The following is a 19,191-nucleotide window of genomic DNA, read 5'->3' as shown; positions in this document are numbered from 1 at the left end:
TGAAAAAAAAAAAAAGAAATGAAGATCTAGTACATATAGACTAACACCGACATTATAATGACATGTGACTGCTTCACTTTACCAAAGAGAAAACACAATTTGTGTGTCAGGAAAAAATTAAGAATTTCAAGCTTGAAAAAGAAAAAAAAAAGTTTCACTAAAATTATATAAAAGAACTTTTAAAACCATGTCAATGAGTTTGTGTGAACAGCACAAAAAGTAGTCATATTGCTTAACGTCACCAAAAACAAAATGTAAATGTAAGGTAAAAAAATCTCTGCTGTGCTTGTCGTGTTCATTTATGTACACAAGTAGAAAGTTCTTTGCGCATGCAGATAGATTTCCAGCTTAAGTTACAGCGTTACCGTAACAGCTGACAAAAGTCTCTTTGAAGTTTAATTTGGGGGGGGGGGGGTAAAAATGTGAAACGCCGTCCTCGTCCCTTCTCCGGTGTATATGGCTAAAAAATTTCTTGACACGCACACGTGACAAAAACAGGACAACAGGACCACAGAGAACAAGTGTGTGTGTGTGTGTACATTAAAGACACAAAGGTGTCTCCAAAAGGTTGGGATGAGGGGCTTCTGTGCTGCAAAGTCTGGAGATGTGCTTGCTGTTGCCATGGCGACCAAGCGCCAAGTCACAGTGTCTGGTGGCAGAGCCGGTCCAAGTCTCCAAGGGGCAACATTTGATTTGGATAGATTCCATATCCTTGATATCCAGCTTAATGTCCTTGTACTATCGCATGTATGCTCTTTGTCTTCACTAGTAAGTCAATTCAACGCACTAATAAAACTAATTTGTCTTGCAAGTAACATTTTCTTTTCCCAGACTAAAAGTGTCACTTATTAGTCACTGTTGAGTGACAGTTCTGCTCACTAGTAGGCCAATTTTGGAGAAACTGTAGAAAAAAAAAAAAAGTTGGGCCAACTTAAAATCTCAAGGCAACAGACATCGATAAAATTTAAAGCTGGGAAATTAAATATTTTAAGTATAACTGTCGTGAAAAGTGCCTTTGCCGCATTTCAATACAAAAAAAAAAGAGTTGACAGAACTGCTGTCCAAGACCTTTTTTTTTACCGCATAGTAGTAGTACAATTATGATAGTAGTGAAGCAAAACTGCACTTAATCAAATTTGCAAGCTACTAGTACTACCAGTTAAGCGCTAAATGTTAACTAGTAGAATTTTCAAATGTCACCTGAAATGCTAGTAGCATGCATGTCAACTAGTGCAAACCTCCCCGTCACTAGTAACATGTGGTAGTAGTAGTACTAGTATGCCAAGTTGACCTATTAGCAAGGACAAAGAGTGTACTAGTACATGGACCTTAAGATGGAGATATTAAATGCTCACATGGGCGGTAAAACGACTGTCTTCCGAGTATGTTTATTTTGACTACTTGACGACGTTTGCACACGAACAGGACATACGTAGGACTACATGTTACCAATGAGGCAAAAGTATGCGCTAGTTAACATCTAATGAAGCTCTAGATGCCAATTTGTAGAAAATTATGTGACAGTTGTTCTACCTTAAGCTGGATATCGAGGAAATTGAAGAAATGCTCAAACAACTTCCACTGGGCTCTCTAGTTCCGCCAATTATGTTGATTCTTGATCAGCCATTGTTGATTTTTAAATAAATACATAAAATGTCGAACTTAACTGAGGTACGAGGAATAAGGTGACAAAAGTACATGCAAGCATATGTGCGCGCACACACACAGACACACACAAAAGGGATGCATGTACATACAAAACACACACACACACACAGGACACACATGCATACAGAGGATGAACACACTCATAGAGACACAGACTCAAATGGGACACACACACACCCCCACACACACACACACACACAAACACACGCATGGGAGACATTAAACACACTCTCACACCCACCCCCTCATACAGGACTCACAAACAGGATGGACACACACTCATAAAGGACACACACTTAGGACACGTTGTGTACATTCAAACATAAGACACACGCTTAAACACATCTACCTTGCACCTGAGACACATGCTAAAGTAAACCAAACGCACACAATTATAAATACACGCACACACACACACAGACCTCTAAGAAACAGGAACACACAAATTCTCATAACTAGTTCCTAAAGCTTGGTAAAAATGTGCAAAAGCTTTAGAATAATGTTTAAAATAAAATGTGATCCAAACTTTTACCTTTTTTTTTACGTTACTCTGTTCTTCCTCAATAGCATCCCAAAAAGAAAAATCCTAGTGGAAAACCAGCTGACTGTAAATTGCTTTTGTGCGCCTCCTAGTGGTCGTGTGGTCCTTGACAGCTGCTTAGCGATCTGACGCCTTGGGCCGACTCTGTCATGTGGTGTCGATGGCCGAGTGTGCTCCCCCCCTCGTGACGCATTCCAGGGTCCCGCGTTTGCCCCTCGGTCCGGTCTACTTATAGAGTAGCGGAATCTGGCTGTTGTGACAGTGGTTACGGCTCATCTTGCTCTCTCCCGGGTACAAGTTGGACGAGTTGGAGAAGGATGGCGGCAGCGAGTGATTGTCGGCGCTCGGGTAGCCGGGCGGGGGCAGCAGGGACTTGGGGTCCGTCTGGGACAAGGGCATCGGGGCGTTGTGGTTCTGGCCAGCGGACGGGCGGCGGCGGCTTCGTATAGCTTGTCTCTCGGCCAGCTGGTTACGCAGTGCGGACACGCGCTCCTCTTTCTAAACCACAAATGCGTATGCAACTTTTTAGTGGTGTGCACAAGGTGACACGCTGACAAAAACACATGGGATACACACACACACACACACACACACACGTGTCATACACTTAGAATAGACACGCACACACACGGTGTACTCATAAGGGAGATACACACGCCCATTCACCACAACACCGGACTCATGCGGGATATCCACACATCCACAAGGACCGACAAGAGTGTTGCGTTGTTGCGTCACACGGACCTCCTGTATGATCTTCTGCAGCTCCCTGTTTTCTCTCTCCAGCTGCCGCGACTTCTCCTCGTCGTTGTTGTTGGTCGACGATCCCGTCTTGAGCGTGTCCTGCTGCTCCGACTGCCACTCGCCGCGCGTGATCAGACGACGCATCTGGAAGGGATGAATAAAGGCAAAGGTGAAATCAATCAGACATAAATAGGAATTCATAATATATTTAAACAGTTTTAATTTCTTGAACCCTTAATTAAGATTATTAAAAAGCATTGATTAAAAAGTAAAACACTTTAAAAATTTAATTGACTTGTAAAGCGTAATATGAAATAAGTGATTTGAGTCTATATATTATTTCCCGACCAATTTATTTATTTCACAACTTTTTATCAAAATAACAAATTAAGTGTAAAAAATAAATGCCATATATAAATGAATGAATGATACTGAGGGTTAATTTCGGGGGAAGCCTGTAATCTGCTCAGAACTCGCTTGGAAGTTGCATTTTCCAGAAAGTCCTGAAGATGGCAGTGTTTCCATCAATTACGCTTTTCCTCGCGAGGGTCTTGGGGGGTGCTGGAGCCTATCCCAGCTTTTTTCAGGCAGTAAGCGAGGTACACCCTGAACTGGTGTCCAGACAATCCCCAGGCACACAAATATAAACAATCATTCGCGCTCACAGTCACACTTAGGGACAATTTAGAGTGTTCAATCAACCCACTGTAATTCTAATGCTAGCGTAGTTGAACTCTCGTCACCTTTGGCACAAAGAGCACCACCAGGGTGATGTAAGCCGAGAAGACGATGGCCAAGGCGGCGAAAGCAAAAGAAGCGTCCTGCTGAGAGGACAGGATCATCGTCACCGGCGCCGTGATCAGACACAGAACCTGCAGAAGTGCACAGACCGATTCAGTTTGAGCACAAGGTTCAACTAAACGTGCAGACAGTAGCGGGCGACTCACCGCCACATTGTAAATGGCCATGCCCACCGCCCGGTGGTCGTTGATCTTCTCCGTGGAGACGGACTTGGTCTCGTAGGCGAGGAAGATGCCGAGCAGCAGAAGCAGACCTTTGTAGCCATAAACCACACCTGCAGGGGGCAGTGTGGGACAATAACATTTTTAACCAATGTTTTTTTTTTAAGTTTTAATTAAAGAAAAATGTCACCGCATTGTATAAAAAGTTAATAAAACAGATAAGTGAATGAGGAAATAAACTGGTTTTACAAAGCGTAATTACTGCACCTGGGATGAGCCAAAAGTCACAACAGCAACTGTTTTGACATGGCATTACAGTTCCATAATTGCTCCATTTTTTTCTCATTCACTCACGTGGCAGCAAAACTGAAGGTCAATTATAACTCAGATTTAGTCTTCAACACACAAACATTTTACTTGCAAGATGAGGCACTTAAAAGCCATGGCACCACTGTAGGAAAAGACTCCTTAACAAACCTTGGACCGACTGTGTACTACTTTCCTATTTAGACAACATCTTATGGCATTTTAGGGTGTTTCAGATTTTTTTTTTGATAAAATTATTCCCAATGGAAGCTGGTGACAAAGAGAAGACTCACAACAATATGAAGAATCTTCAAAAAATGCAACAGTACAGTTCTTGCAAATCCTGACCGGATGACATAAAGACATGAACTCGTATCACCCAAATCAGAGCTGAGTGTGATTATTACACCAAGGAACCTGTATTTGATTGCGTTTGACAGTATAAAATTAATTGGAGTTAAGTATGTTTTTTCAAAGTTGAACAAGAGTTACCTTCCAGGATATGACAACTAAAGGTTCCACCGAGACTTGAACTCGGATTACTGGATTCAGAGTCCAGGGTGCTAACCGTTACACCATGGAACCTCTTCGGCAATCACCCAAATACACCACGACATTGAAGATTTGAACGATTTAAAAATCGAACCATTACACCATGGTGTTAACTGGGTTACAGGTACGATAAGACATAGAGATGGAGTGTCTCAAAAAATAGATTCCAGAAGATGATGTGAAAAGTCCCGGTGAGATTTTACCTGGATTTAGTGTTCAGTGTGCGAACCATTACGCCATAGAGCAGGGGTGTCAAAATGCAGTCGTGGAGGGCCGCTTTCCTGCATGATTTCAATCTCCCGGCTGCAACCCAGTGGATTCAACTGATCAGTTCATCAGCAAGCTCTGAAGAATCCTGATAAGTATCCTGCTCATTTCAATCAGGTGTGTTGCAGCCGGGAGAGATGGAAAACAGGCAGGACACCGGCCCTCGAGGACTGGAGTTTGACACCCCTGATGTAGAGCCGACATTAACCTCCATTTAACTGTCGTTCAAAGTTGAACTATCATCAAGCATTTGATGGTTCTGCCTCGGTTTGAACTCATATTCGGGATTGAAAGGCCATAGTGCACCATAGAACCGACTTAGAACAGTGGTGTCAAAAGGATTTTAGTGAGAGTTAAGGACATTTTTTTTAAAGAACATTTACCCTCGAGCATACGATAATACAGGTTCCACCGAGATTTGAACTCGGATCACTGGATTCAAAGTCCAGAGTGCTAACCGTTACACCATGGAACCGACAGTAGTCGTCGCTAAATTCAGCATCAAAATTGATCTTTTAGCATAACTTGGATAAGAGTAAGTATGCTAAATATTACACCATAGAATGTAGACTTGACTACTTTTGTGGCGTTAAATTGATTCCAGTTGGAGTTAAGTATAATGAGTCAAAGTTGAATCCGAACATTCAGAAGTTGTTTCTAGCGTATGATAACAAAGGTTCCACTGAGACTTGAACTCAGATCACTGGATTCAAAGTCCAGCGTGCTAACCATTACACCATGGAACCACTGGGAAATAAAGACAAAAAAAGTTGTGTGTAGTACATCACATTGAACCTACAATTTGAACAGAAAACTGGATTAAAGTGATAACCATTACACGGTGAAACCTGCACTTGAGGACCGGATGGTGTTAAGCAGGTTGCAGCTACGATAAAGTATCGAGTTAGTTTAAAAAAACCCTTACGTTCCAGCATGAAGAATTTCACCAATATTTTAACTAAGATCATTGGATTCCAAGTGTAGAGTACCAACCATTACAATGTGGAACATAGATTTAGCAGTTAGTTGTGTGGCATTAAATTGGTTATAGTTAGAGTTAAGTATGGTTTCTCCAAAGTTCAGCAACAATATTGAGTTTCTCGCATACAATAATAATAACGAAGGTTCCACCGAGATTTGAACTCGGATCACTGGATTCAAAGTCCAGAGTGCTAACCATTACACCATGGAACCGACACACACGGAACTCACACCTCATGGTGTTAAACAGGTTACAGCATATGCACAAGCCGATCCCGCTGAAACTAAATGCTGTTTACTCAAATCTAAATAATTGCAATTGTCTAGTGAAGGGGTGGGCAAACTTTTTAATTGGCGGGCAACAATGGGTTCTAAAATTTGACAGGGGGGCCGGACCAGGAGCAGATGGATGGAGTATTTTGCTAACCTCACCTCATCGGAGAAAAACCAAAACATTTCATTTTAAATGAAAGTGACCAAAAGCATTACAACAATATATATGTCTTTGATAAAGCACAGTATTTAGAAAATAAAACATTAACAAGGTTTCTTCATTGAATTTTTTTCGGGCCGGCTTGAAACGTTTAACGGGCCGCATGTGGCCCCCGGGCCGTAGTTTGCCCACACCTGGTCTAGCGGCTGCTTGGTTTTTGTGACCAGTTGTAAAATTCACATGAACCCTATTTTTTATTAACGCCACAAACGGGAGTGTATGTAGGCTCCAGGGTGTAATGGTTAGCACTCTGGACTTTGAATCCAGTGATCCGAGTTCAAGTCTCGGTGGAGCCATCAATGTTGTCTGTTCGACTCATTAAAGCAACATGAATGAATAATGCAGTCCTTGGAACATCAAATGTGTTGCGCTTTAACCATCTGTCTGCGTCCTCCTCGCTGTCTCTACACAGCATGCTTGTGTTTGATTCCTGTTCTTAGCTGCGTCTTATTTGGAAGTTGAAAGTGCAAGAAGTCACTCGGCATCTTGCTGACTGACAGAGACAAAAGAATAAAAGCAGCGGGAGAGAAGAAAATAAGGCGTCTTGCCGCTGTCCATTGTCTCATCTGGTGCGCTACGGCGACGTCTGTGAAACGCTACGAGGCCCTGACCTACTTTGAGACCCACATAGGAGTTCAATGTGAGCACGATTGTTCTGTCATGAGAAAAAGAGAAACAAAACAAAAAGTCAAAGAAAACTCACCGAGCCATGTGTTCATCTTCTCGGAGCTGCAGTGCTCCAGTAGAGGCTGGATCAGGACATCCAAGTCGACTTTGGGGGCTTCCCTGGTGAACTCCTAGTCCAGATGAGAGGGTGGAGAGTTGAGAGAATTATGCAATGAGAGGATGACAATGTGAAAGGATGAGAAGAAAAGATGAAAGGTTGGCGATATGAGAGTAGAATGGATCAAAGGATGATAATACACATGAGAGGATGATGAGAATAAATATTAATTATAAATATTATGTTGTTTCAACACTAAAATGTTTAGCCAAACCATATAATTTCAACCAACAAATGACCGTTAGCTTAATGCTATAAACAAGCTAACAAAAATAAATTCATTTATTTTTTTTCACCAAATGAAATACAACAACGAATGTATTAATCAAGTATGTTTGTGCAAGAATGTCTCGCTCAGTTTATCTGTGAATATCAAGTCTGGAATCCACCGTAATGACAAACAGATTCCTGTAGGTGGCGGCATTGCAGCGCTTTAGATCAGATTTGAGTAGTAGTCAAAGATTAGGTGGGGAATGTTGGTTTGTCGCGTGGATTATGAGGCAGAGAAATCCCAACACATTGGAAGTCGGACAGGTTTAGTACGGCATGAACTTTATGTTTTGTTTTAAGTTGTAGAAAATACAGTGGCATTTTGATAAAAGATGACACAATTCATGAAGTGAACGGCGTGTAAAAAAAAAAAGCCATGCGGTAAGTCAGCATCAGCCACAGCATGCTTCACACTTGTACATCTGTAAAATTATTTAGCATCAAAAAACCTTTCTGAATTTTGTTTTTATTGTTTTATAGTTAGAAGTGTCACCAAAACAAAAAAAATATTTTGCGCCAAAGTCTGCTTGACGTACAATATTTCTTTTCACAGTAAGCTTATTTTCCCAACTTTCTTGTATTTTTTGGTGAAACTAAACGTGTTCTGCTGCTGATTACAGAAGAACAGAAAACGCTAGAAACAAACAACTAAAGCAATACTACGTTCGACAGGACAACACTATCTCAAGGCTGATGTTCAAAATGCCATAGATGGGCTATTGTTAATTATGAGGCTTCAAACAACTGCGACTTGAACACGCACAGAGCAACAACACTACTCAGAAACATATTCTCTCAACTCTGTGGCACGTAAATTGGGATTCTTGTATTGCGGTGTGTAATTTTACCTCCACGGTGATGTGCAGCGGGTCCACAATCTGCCAGATGACCAGCGACAGGAAGTCTACGGCAAGCAGCACGCCCACTGTGGCGTACAGTTTCCACGGCTCCAACTGTTGCTAAGACAAACACACAAACAACATGTTATTGTTTCCCTCAAACTAAATCCTCTGTCACGTAAAATTGTATATTTTAAAAAGCAAATATTAATTATTCATGCCCATTTTTTTAGATTGTACGTTTTATCAAGAATCTATTAAGCAAAAAGTAACTTTTGCTTTAGTAAAATTAAAAATAACTGGATTGCATTTCCCATATTTTGGTATTTTATTCAAAATGTATTTTAATTAGGTATAAATATAATTTACAGCAACCTGAAAAATCAATAAAATTCAGTACCGCAATTGGTTACTTGCCACGGCAAATGATTGTATCTGAATGATAGTAAATGCCTCTGCACCGACTCCGGCTTTGAGCGTTTCTTCACAAGCAGCTTTTTCCCAGACTGTTAATACTCATCCATATTCATACACATCCATAAATATTGCACTCGCCATCTTGAGATTAAGAAGTGGAGTTAAGTGTATCTTGCGGGGCCTTCAGGTTGAATTATGTCCACAAATACAACCGTCGATGGAGTAAAAAAAAATTAAAAAAAGAAAGGCATCTGAGGACGACCGTAGTTTAGATAACTCAAAACAAACGTGCTGTGTTCAAGACAGCTGGAGAATGATGGAGACAAGCTTCAACAATAAAACAACAACTTTATTTTCATTATTATTATTTTTTTAATTTCCTTTCCCGTCTTGCTGGCGTTTCGGTCACTTTCATTGTGGCTTTTGCAATTGTCGTGACCTTTCTCAGCTATCATAGTTAGCCAATCATTAAAACCTAACCGAATTTTAAAACCCTAACTTGACACCGGCTTGAAACATTGATTTTAAAGCCATACCTTCTTTTTCTCCTTCTTCTCATCCTTCTTGGTGAAGAGGGTGTGGACCCACCAGATCTTCGTGAACATGCTGCCGTAGGCCAGGCTGAAGCCCAAACCCAGCAGCCACAGACGGAACTGTAGGTGGGAAGAACAAAAAAAAAAAAAATGTTAATTTGAGAGCAAAGAGGAGTCCTTCGGGGGCACCCTGAGCGTGAATATTATACTTTGGAATATTAAACTTCATCTGTCATTGACCCCAAAGGTGGACCGGTAATTACCAGCACAGAACTTGTGTAGATCCCAAAGATACTTAGAGGAAAAGCAATTTAGCCATTTCTAATTTTTTTCAGTTTATTTGCAAGTTCTAAAGGGCAAAAAGAGACAAATTAATGTTGCAATAACATTCTCAACATCCACCAAATCCATCTGGATTAAACCAATTCCAAAAAGTTTCATTTTACATCAGTAAAACTTACGTGCTCATTAGCGACCCCTGGAAGGTTCGAAAAAAAAAAAAAGTTAATTAACCGTCATGGCCAGTTTGACCCAGCTATACAAAATTGGGTGGACAGGTCGAGCATAAAAAAGCCGCAAGGGTCCACATGGACATAACGTCATCAAAACAGGAAGCGTTAAAAAAAAGATCTCAAGGACCCACGCTCAGTAAGTCCGACATTTAAATTTGAAATAGCCTTCCTGATGCCGGTGCTTTGCTTACCTGGCAGACGACGGGGAATTGCGATCGGTGCACGTGATGTCCGTCGATGCCGAGCGGGAAGACGGCGGCCAAGGCCATCATGCATCCCGCCGCCGTCATGTTGTTCAGGTATGGCTGAGAGTTCTGGATGTAGCTGCAAAAAGCACACATGCAGAAAGTTAAAAAAAAATCAATTAGATTCGATTCCATTTTCGATTCACTGATTGATTTTCGATTCAATCAAGGATTTCACGCAGGATCAATTTTGCTTTGGTATGGAAGGCATTCCCAGAAGAATCAATGCTGCGATTAGTACAAACTGCTTGCTGTAACTCTGCATTAATAAAAATATTAATATTTATATTAAGAATTGAAGCCAAAGAATTAATCGTGTAAGTTTTTTTTAATATGACCTGATCAAATCAATAAATAAAGCCGCCGTCAAGCTCGTTGGCACTGACTTCGCTGCTTCCGCCATTTTCTTTTGAAGTGATGTAAATTCATGAGTAAAAAGACTAAATTAAAAATATCGATATACGGTTTTGTAAACCGATGGAGGAAAATCGATTAAAATAGATATATATATCGATCTTTTTTAAACCCGCCCCTAAATGGGAGTGAAAAATAAACAGCTTTGAAGCAAGCACACTTGGGGGGCAAATTAGCAAATTAGTTAGAACAGGTGCAACAGGATATTTTAAATAGAGTCTTAAAAAGCTTAAGTTTGTGTCGCCGTGGTAAAATTAGACAGTAGATCCAAAAATACCCTTTTTAAATGGCATCTCTGTATTGCAGATTTTCACCGATCACAGGTGGCCTGGAACATACCCTGCTTGATAAACGGAGCTCCACTGTACTCAGACATCGCGCAATCACTTGAGTAAACATTTCGCACCGGTTTGTCCAGGTAATAACTTGTGACAAGTCTAAATGCTCCAATTGGACGTGAAGTAGCTCGTCAGTGCGAGACTTTCAACTGAGAGCGACTTAATGAAAACATTTGATGTGATCCGACACTCTTCCCTCAGCCAAATTGCGTGTGAAATCTAATCAAAGCCGAAGGAGATCCCACCGCTGCCCTCCTCCAACCCCCTCGGAGGGAAGAAATCGCTGAAAACTCATGATGAGCTCACCGACATATTGGACTGGAGATCAGCGTGCCAGGTCAAACATAAATTTAGCATGTTGGATCGATGGTAGAGAAATCTGGGATCAGAAGGCATTTTAAAGGATTTTCGTCCCATCATTTCTTAAGATAGCTGCTGGAATTGTGAACTACATTGCCGCCCAGCCAGTTCTGGGAGCATGAGCATCAGAAAGATATGAAATTAAATAGCAAAATTAAATATCATATCGGTAAGTTACTATTAAAATCAAATAATCAGTAAAGTCACATTTCCTAGTTAACTATGGCAACACTGTCTGCAAGCCCAATTTGGCCAAATTCCCAACTTCGAAAGTCGCATTGGCAACAATATGCGTGAACTCTTACCGCACGTTGCCGTTGTAGATGTTAAAGGTGAGACACACGATGCCCAGCAGGATGCCGAGGCCGGCAAACACGGACACGGCAGCGAACAACTTCTGCGACAGGAAGCGGTATTCTTTCTCCACCACGGTGCGATCCGCTGGAGGCCCCGCCCCTAGATGGGGATATCAAGCATATTCACACGTCTATAATGTAGAACGCCGTTTGTGCAATGATGTGGCATTCTTGATTTCGATATTAAACGAAACGTCAATTTATTATGTTCCTGTTGTGGTAGATATTGCGTTTTTTCCCACTTGTTTTCAACAAAAAACGAGGTTTCGGCTTGCAAACATAACCTAAGCGAACCCAGAAACCAGGTGAGCCGTGACGGTCATTACCTCAGCCCTTAGGCAGTGTGATGTCATATTCAGTCGACAGCAGGTGGAAATACAAGGCAAAATGGCCGCCTCGAGACATGGATTCAAAACCGGTACATTTTGCGGCTTAATTCATATTCTACCAACACAATATTAATCAGGAAATTGTATTTAGACTAGTGAGTGAACATAGAACATATTATGGTAAAGAACATTTTGACTTGACCTCCCCTTTAAGGTCCAAGTGATTTAAAGCAGTGGGAGAATTCATTCAATATACTCTAAATGTGTTGAAGTATAAATAAAATGAGTGCTGCAAATACAGTAAATAGTTGAAAGCCATTTGAGCATGTATTTAAAGAATTTGTCTAATACAGTGTGGGCCATAACAGTTAAAGGAAGAGGCAGGAAGGAAGCATATTTTAATTGTACTTCTGTTCTACTGCTGATTACCAAGGAATGGAAAACGAAACAAAGACGGACGGATACAAAGTCTACGCTTTCTTCCAGCAATAATTTTGGGGGGTAAAAATGTTGAAATCCAAAGTTGTTATTTTTATGGATGAATTTATTTATGACTCTTTTTTTCCCATTAAAAGAAAATACTGTAGTTACAGGTTAGCCAGCTATTAATGAAAAATAAGAACATCCATTCACTCAGCACCCTCGTCAGTGAACTCTGCTGGGTACAACTTTTAATACGCGCACACGCACTGAGTATACATACCGAGTGAGTGAGTGGGCATGTTGTGTGCTAATTAAGAGCGTGTAGTGTGGAGTTAACAGCAAATGATCCCGACGTGCTCCAGCTTCAAACCAACTTCATTGCTCACTAATGAAGTTCAACAAAGGCCAGATGGACCAAAAAAAGTTTGGGCTTTGCTTCTTTTTCTTTTCTTTTTTAGCTTCACAATGCCTAATCATCTAATATTGATACTAGGTGGTTCTTTTATGATACAGCATTGATACATAGTCAAATATAGAATTTTGGGCAAAATTGTGTGCGTGTGTGTGTGTGTTTGTGCGTGCGTGTGTGCGTGTGGGGGTGTGTGTGCATGTGTGTAAGCGAGTGTGAGCGCCACGTGAAGCTGATGTCAGCGTCGGGTGTCAGAGTGTCAACCCCACGGGCTCATCACCGTGGCAACGCAGATGATGTCTCAGCGGCGCCATCTGTCTGACGGCTGACAATATCTACTTCCCACATGACGCCCGCCCGGCGTTTGACATGTGAGACAAAAAGTCGTGTTAGCGAGATTTTCTTTCTTTCAATCCCCATCCGCTATACCGTGGTGCGGAAAGATAGATCTGATTCATGAGGGTTTTATTTTTTTCTTTCATGTCTGACAATTTTTTGTTTTGACTTGTGAGAAAGAATTTGAAACGCAAACAGGCAGTGGACTCAAATCATGTCACAACAAACAGCAGCTTTGTAGATAATGAAAAATTCTTATAAAAAAAACAATAAGTTGGCGTTCAGCTGTTTAATGTCAAATCCTAGTTGAAGTTTTCCGACAAACTAAAAAAAAACAAAGAGAGTCATGTGTTCAGTATTTCAAGCAACCACACAGCTTTGTCTTTGGAAAGTTTACGTTGCTCTAGGCTAAAACACGTTAAAAAAGCTAAGAGAGGATCTAACACACTGTGCTTTCATGATTTAAGCAATGGCCATTTCAAAACAAATGGTGGAGCAACACGTGTAGACAGATAATAGAACAATACTCCAAAAAATATTTTCTATCCTCTAAAAAGAACAATTAACACAACTGAGGCTTATTAATGGCAGCCAAGGTCTGCACACCAGGCGTAGCAGCACAATATCCTTTGAAGTGAAGCAAAAAATGTAGCAAACACGGTTTTATTTTTCAACATTCTATTAAATTATGTGATTACTGCACAATATCATACTACAAAATCATGAATAAAATTTTCTTTTGTTCTCGTTTCTTATATTGCATTTTGATTTTCAAAATAAAACCACTTTCAGACTCTGATCAATCAGTCTCATTGTGCGAGCCAGTGGTTGGTGATCCCTGATTGATGGCACACAGGCACACAACCAAACATTTAAGCCGCATTTATAATGTTTGAGGTGCTCCACTAAGTTTTATACACATGCGACAAAAACTTGCCGCATATTGCATGTGTGATCATGTATATCTGTGTTAACCACCTAGCGCCCTTGATTACAAAAGAAAGTGGAGAGAAAAGTGCAAAAAAACAAAAAAAACATGAGAACAGAGTTGCCATGGAGACGCAACTCGGTAACAGTTGCCACAGCGATTAGAAGAGAGAGGCGAGCTGAAGTGGTTGTCAGGGCGACCGTGGAGACAGGGAGAGAGAGGGAAGGAAGTAAGGCGAGAAGAAGGGAGAGCGTGATGGGGAGAGAAAAGTAGGTAACGAAGGACATAGTGGACAGGGGGAAAGGGGGGGAGATGAGGGAGTGGTGGGGGTAATAACGGTGGGACTGAAGGAGGTAGTAATGAAGGGAATGATGGAGAAATGTACGAAGGGGACAGGAAGGCAAGGATTGACGGAGAGAAGGAGGGCAGGGGAGGAGTGATGGGAACAGAGATGAGGGACTGAAGGGGAAATTATTAAGTAAAGAAATGAAACATGAGGAAGGAAGACGGTGGAGTAAGAAAGTGAAGGAAGAACGGGAAGTGACATCCGAGAGGATGGAAGTGAAGCTGAAGGAATAGAGATCTGGGGTGAGAAAGAGTGAAGGATGGACAAACAGAGAGGGGGATGCGGGAATGATGGAGAAATGAAGGTGTGAAGGAGTAAAGGAGGAAGTAAAGGAAGGCATGATGAAGGAGTGAAGGAGGTGGAGAAGGAAGGAATAAATGAGGTAATTCAGGAAGGAATAAAGGGAGGAGAGAATGTGAGAGTGAAGGAGGTAGAGAAGGAATGATAGAAATAAGGAGTTAAGGAAAGTAAAGTGCGTATGAAGGAAGGAGGAAAGAAAAGAGAAAAATGAGGCAGTGAAGGAAGGCAGAATGAAGGTTGTAAATGATGGCAAAAAGGCAATGATAGAAGGAAAGGGTAAAGGATGGTGTTTAAAAGAAAAGATGAAATGGAGGCCATGAGCGTGTAAAGGAGTATGGGAAGGAGTCAAAGGAGGCAGCAGAGGAGGGAGGGAAGGAGGTGGTGAAGGACAGCGAAAGGAAGGCGGTGGATCAAGGAGTGAAGAGTGTAATTGAAGGGGATCGTTAAGAAGGAATGAAGGAGTGAACAAAAGAGTTTAAGAGGAAGTTAAGGAAGGAGAAAGGAAGGTAGTGAAGGAGATTGGGAAGGAAGAGAGAAGAAGGAATCCAGCGCCATGTCAAATAAAGAAAGTGAAAGATTTCGACAGAGGAAGCGGGCGGAATTCCTCCACAACTCACCGATCCAGACGTCCTTGCCGAACCAGGAGAGGTTCTTCTGGGAGCTGTCGTAGTAGCCAATCTTCTTGTAGCTGCCCTCTGAGGAGAATTTTCACAGCATTTTATTGTAAATATTTTTACTCATTTGATGTGACTTTTTTTTAATGATATTTGTAATTATTTCATAGCTTACTTATTCATTCAATCAATGTCAATTGTATTTATTTAATGGCTTATTTAATTAGCAATTTAATTATCTTAAGGGTATTGATTAACATTTTTTATTTTCCTATTCATTTCCGTAATAATTCAATATTTTATTGTTGGCATTTGTAATTATGTAATGACTTGATTATTCATTTTTACTTCATAGCACGTGTATTTATTTCATGACAATTCTATTTTTAATGCTTATTTAATTTAATCACCTAATTGCATTTGTATTTATTTCATACATTGTTTTATTATTTATTTAATGTCATTTTAAATGAGATCATGGCTTATTTTATTTATTTATTTATTTTTTAAATGACGCTGTAGCGTATAGCCTTAAATCATTTCGTCATTAAAAGACTTTTCTCAGTCCTCTTTTGTTGTTTTATAGTTAAATCCAACAAGAGCAAAAAAAATAAAATAAAAAAAGTTTAGCTTAAAAAGTCACTGTTGTGCGTGACATGTTTTGTTGGATTGTGTAATAGGTGTAACCAATGAGGAGCACTCCAATAAGTCTCTTCACTCCAATTCTTTTCGTGTTGAGAATGAAAATGTGGAGGGATGAAAAAGGCAGAAGAGGAGAAAGACAAACACAAAGGAGGAGAGGGGGAAAAAAGGAGCTTATATGGTGGACTTGACCGGGAATACTAATGAGCACCCTCGCAAAGACGTATTTTTTTTTTTCCCCCATGGATTCACGTCAGGTCATTTCACTGCGCGGGCCAAATTACCTCCGACACCTCCAAAGAGCCGACGTGAGGCTGGAGGAGTGTGAAGGAGGCTCATCTTTTAAGGAAGCACAGGAAAGTGCAAATAGTAATCATCCCTAAAAAGTGGTTTAGTGACAAACTGCAGCTTGGTGGCCTGCCGCACTAATCCAGCATCAAACTGCATCAAGCACGTCTTTTGTTCAGCGCAATTATAGAAGATGCACAACTTAACTTAACTTTTGCCAAAAAAGGATTTTGCTCAAACATGAGTCAAGAATCCGTGCTTGAAAAATACTTTCAGGATCATTTTAGTCGTGGGGCACTCTTGAGCCTCTGCGTCCACGCTAGGAAAACGTTCTGCGCACAGTTTAATTACAGTCGTGAATCACTCTTAAAGAATATGCAAAGGGGGAAATAAAAAAATAAAAAAACGCTGTTGCATGCTTTGAAGTGGGGGAAATATTTTTTTTTTTTTACAAATTGTCCCAAAAAGAATTTGCTCAAAAATACTCTCAGTAAAATTTCAGAAACATATTTTCAATTCCGTTACAGCTCTTCTGCATTCACTTTCAATTTGCTGCATAAATGATTTTAAATGAAAATGAACATTTGTACCTTGCAGCTGTTCAATGAGGGTCATGGCCATCCTGGAACCCTGAGCATCAAACACCACCTGGCCCTAAAGCCAAAAGGATATTTTCAGGACAGATTCATGCGAAAATCCAATGGAGATTACTAAAATGGGAATTTTTAAAATGTTCAAAATTGAAAATTTCACATGAATTTATGGGAAATAACTGGTAATTTAATGAAAAGGAATCATGTTTGAAATCACACGTACCGAAACGCCTTCAAAGGAGCTGGTGTTGAGCGCACGGTAGATCTCTGATGTGATGTCTTTGTTGTTGTAATTGAAGTCCTCAAGCCGCCGCCCCTTGGCCTTGAGCGGCGCCACTGTCTTATTGAGGGCCAGCGCCAGGGCCCAGATGGCGTCGTAGGCCAGTGGGGCCTCCTGGAAACCGCCTGTCTCCTCGGGATTCTTGACACCAAGGCGGGAGATCAAGGCAGCTAGAAACTCCTGGGAAGTCTGATTGAGGGCAAAATCAGAACAGAGAGGAATTAAATGTGAGCATTAAAGCAATATTTTTTTTCATTATTTACCAGCCGAGTTAAAAAAATGTCTCTCTGACGTCTTTATCCGTCAATGGTAGTAAATGAGTTAAGCGCCTAATAACAATGCCACCAAATGGTTGATTCTAAGTTTGAAATGTGTAACAATATAAATTTGGGAGCGTTTTGGATTTTATTTCAATTTTGTACAGCGCATTGAGTTTGACTTGACTTAGATCACTTTGGGGTCTAATAACAGTACCACTGGAGAAAAGGCTGCTCAGAGACTGCGACTGTGGCTCCTTTAAGAGGGCGGAGCTTAGCGCCCCAACTCACGTAGCGCGCGCGTGCGTGTAGGAAGGAGGAAGAAGGAGAGACGGTGGCGAGAATTGTGTCAGTTTTGTTTATCTAGTTCAGTTTATTCAAGTTATAGTCCACATTTTTATCCTGCTACGAGTTGTGCGTAATACAAGTAGGTTTACAGCGTTGATAACACTGTTCGTTCGTGTGTACAAATACACGTTTCACTGCTAATTAGTAACATGCTATTGCCGCGACTTCTTTTCGTGTCTGAATCGTGTATATTTGTGTTGTGAGAGTTGCATTATTCAAACATTGATACTTTATTATTTTTTGTATAATCACACAAATATTTCATTTGAAGCATCAAGACGCGTGTACTGTGACTTCAACGTTATTAAAGACCAGAAAACTCAAGATCCGATCCTCGTTATTGGAGTTCGAGCCGGACTCGCAACAGTGATTTGCATACTCCTACCAGCACACGTTATTCACACATGGCTGATTTTTTTTAAGGGTAATAGCAAAACCAAAGTTACAAAGATGCAAATTTTGCCAAATTTTCACCTTTCGGTTAAGCAGTGTGTCAGGAGCAAAAAAGCATAAAATTGGAGTATACCTCTCGGACGGTACTTTGTGTCAATCAATCAGCATTTGTCCACAAAGTGTCACGTTAACGCAGACCTGAGATGAAATGATGGCCACCAAACAAGAGCAATAAATCTGATCGAATTCCATCAAAACACCTCACCACCTGTTTTGGGGGGTAAATGAGCCCCGGGTGATTTGTCAATTTCGTCCTCTCGGCAGCGAGCAATTAAGATAATCTGCGAGCGCTCATGTGTGACGACAGATTATTGCTCGCAATCATCAAGATGTCCCCGAGGATTCCCCCGGAGGCCCACGCACGAGTCCAATTCGGCTTTCTGACAAGTCCAATTCATTAAAAAAATTCCACCTTGGCATTTAAACGTGACGTGCGATCCCACCGCCTCCAGTGCTTGGCGCGGCGGCCAAGAAATATGCCAATTTCCAACTTGTAAATTGAATAGGAAATAGAGTGACTGTGCGTACGCATCTATCGGGACGCCCCGTGGAGGAGGACGTCAACGATAGAGCAGCAGGTAGCGGCAGGTGCGCTATTTCATGCAAACAACAGCTGCTGATGGGGGTAAAAGAAAAATTGCAAGGACGAGGAGAGGTGGGTAAACATGTAGAATAAAAGTCAACACAGCGGCAGTCAGAAAAGGTCAATTAGAAGACTTAAGGCTTTAAAAAGCTTCAAAAAAACATTTTTCATTATGTTGCTCTCAGGCAAAAACCTTCTATGTCCAAACAAGGTCGATTTTATATCTGTTCACAAATCGACACGATTGGTCTGGTCCCGCTTCATCTATGTTCACATATTAAGCAATTTAAGTGTCAAAAATCATTTGAAAGGAGATCAATTTATTCTCTTGAACACTCTACTGTCTGAGAGGCGTGTAAAACTTTTTTCTTTTTTTTTTCCTCTTTTTTAGTTTGTTTCTTTTTTCTTGATTTTGAGGGAGCTGTGTAGCATTGTGTCACTTTAAGATCGTAAGTCTGGATTTTTTTCTATTTATTTTAT

General features: G+C 40.9%; 1 protein-coding gene and 5 non-coding genes across 6 annotated transcripts in view; 1 reads left to right on the top strand and 5 right to left on the bottom strand.

The window, feature by feature from the left end:
* Window positions 1-232: 232 nt before the first annotated feature.
* gabbr1a (gamma-aminobutyric acid (GABA) B receptor, 1a) overlaps window positions 233-19,191 on the bottom strand; it is a 49,981-nt gene continuing 31,022 nt past the window's right edge. The window contains exons 13-24 of the mRNA XM_088306562.1: window positions 17,014-17,259; window positions 16,788-16,851; window positions 15,271-15,348; window positions 11,532-11,682; window positions 10,061-10,193; window positions 9,361-9,477; window positions 8,417-8,527; window positions 7,218-7,311; window positions 3,901-4,028; window positions 3,697-3,825; window positions 2,954-3,097; window positions 233-2,707 (exon numbers count right to left, since the gene is read on the bottom strand). Of these exons, the coding sequence (XP_088162688.1) occupies window positions 2,435-2,707; window positions 2,954-3,097; window positions 3,697-3,825; window positions 3,901-4,028; window positions 7,218-7,311; window positions 8,417-8,527; window positions 9,361-9,477; window positions 10,061-10,193; window positions 11,532-11,682; window positions 15,271-15,348; window positions 16,788-16,851; window positions 17,014-17,259 (1,668 nt within the window). The 3' untranslated portion in view covers window positions 233-2,434. The remainder of the gene's footprint in view (window positions 2,708-2,953; window positions 3,098-3,696; window positions 3,826-3,900; window positions 4,029-7,217; window positions 7,312-8,416; window positions 8,528-9,360; window positions 9,478-10,060; window positions 10,194-11,531; window positions 11,683-15,270; window positions 15,349-16,787; window positions 16,852-17,013; window positions 17,260-19,191) is intronic.
* Window positions 4,735-4,806, bottom strand: trnaq-cug (transfer RNA glutamine (anticodon CUG)). Its single transcript has one exon. It is a non-coding gene; the product is annotated as a tRNA-Gln (tRNA).
* On the bottom strand, window positions 5,444-5,515 carry trnaq-uug (transfer RNA glutamine (anticodon UUG)). Its single transcript has one exon. It is a non-coding gene; the product is annotated as a tRNA-Gln (tRNA).
* Window positions 5,715-5,786, bottom strand: trnaq-uug (transfer RNA glutamine (anticodon UUG)). Its single transcript has one exon. It is a non-coding gene; the product is annotated as a tRNA-Gln (tRNA).
* Window positions 6,163-6,234, bottom strand: trnaq-uug (transfer RNA glutamine (anticodon UUG)). Its single transcript has one exon. It is a non-coding gene; the product is annotated as a tRNA-Gln (tRNA).
* Window positions 6,739-6,810, top strand: trnaq-uug (transfer RNA glutamine (anticodon UUG)). The gene has a single exon. It is a non-coding gene; the product is annotated as a tRNA-Gln (tRNA).

Source organism: Idiotropiscis lumnitzeri, chromosome 10 (assembly GCF_059441095.1).
Source record: "Idiotropiscis lumnitzeri isolate Australia: NSW breed Sydney's pygmy pipehorse chromosome 10, RoL_Ilum_1.0, whole genome shotgun sequence".
Classification (NCBI taxonomy): domain Eukaryota; kingdom Metazoa; phylum Chordata; class Actinopteri; order Syngnathiformes; family Syngnathidae; genus Idiotropiscis; species Idiotropiscis lumnitzeri.
Note: the sequence above shows the minus strand (reverse complement) of the source record. Positions and strands in the feature narration are given on the sequence as shown.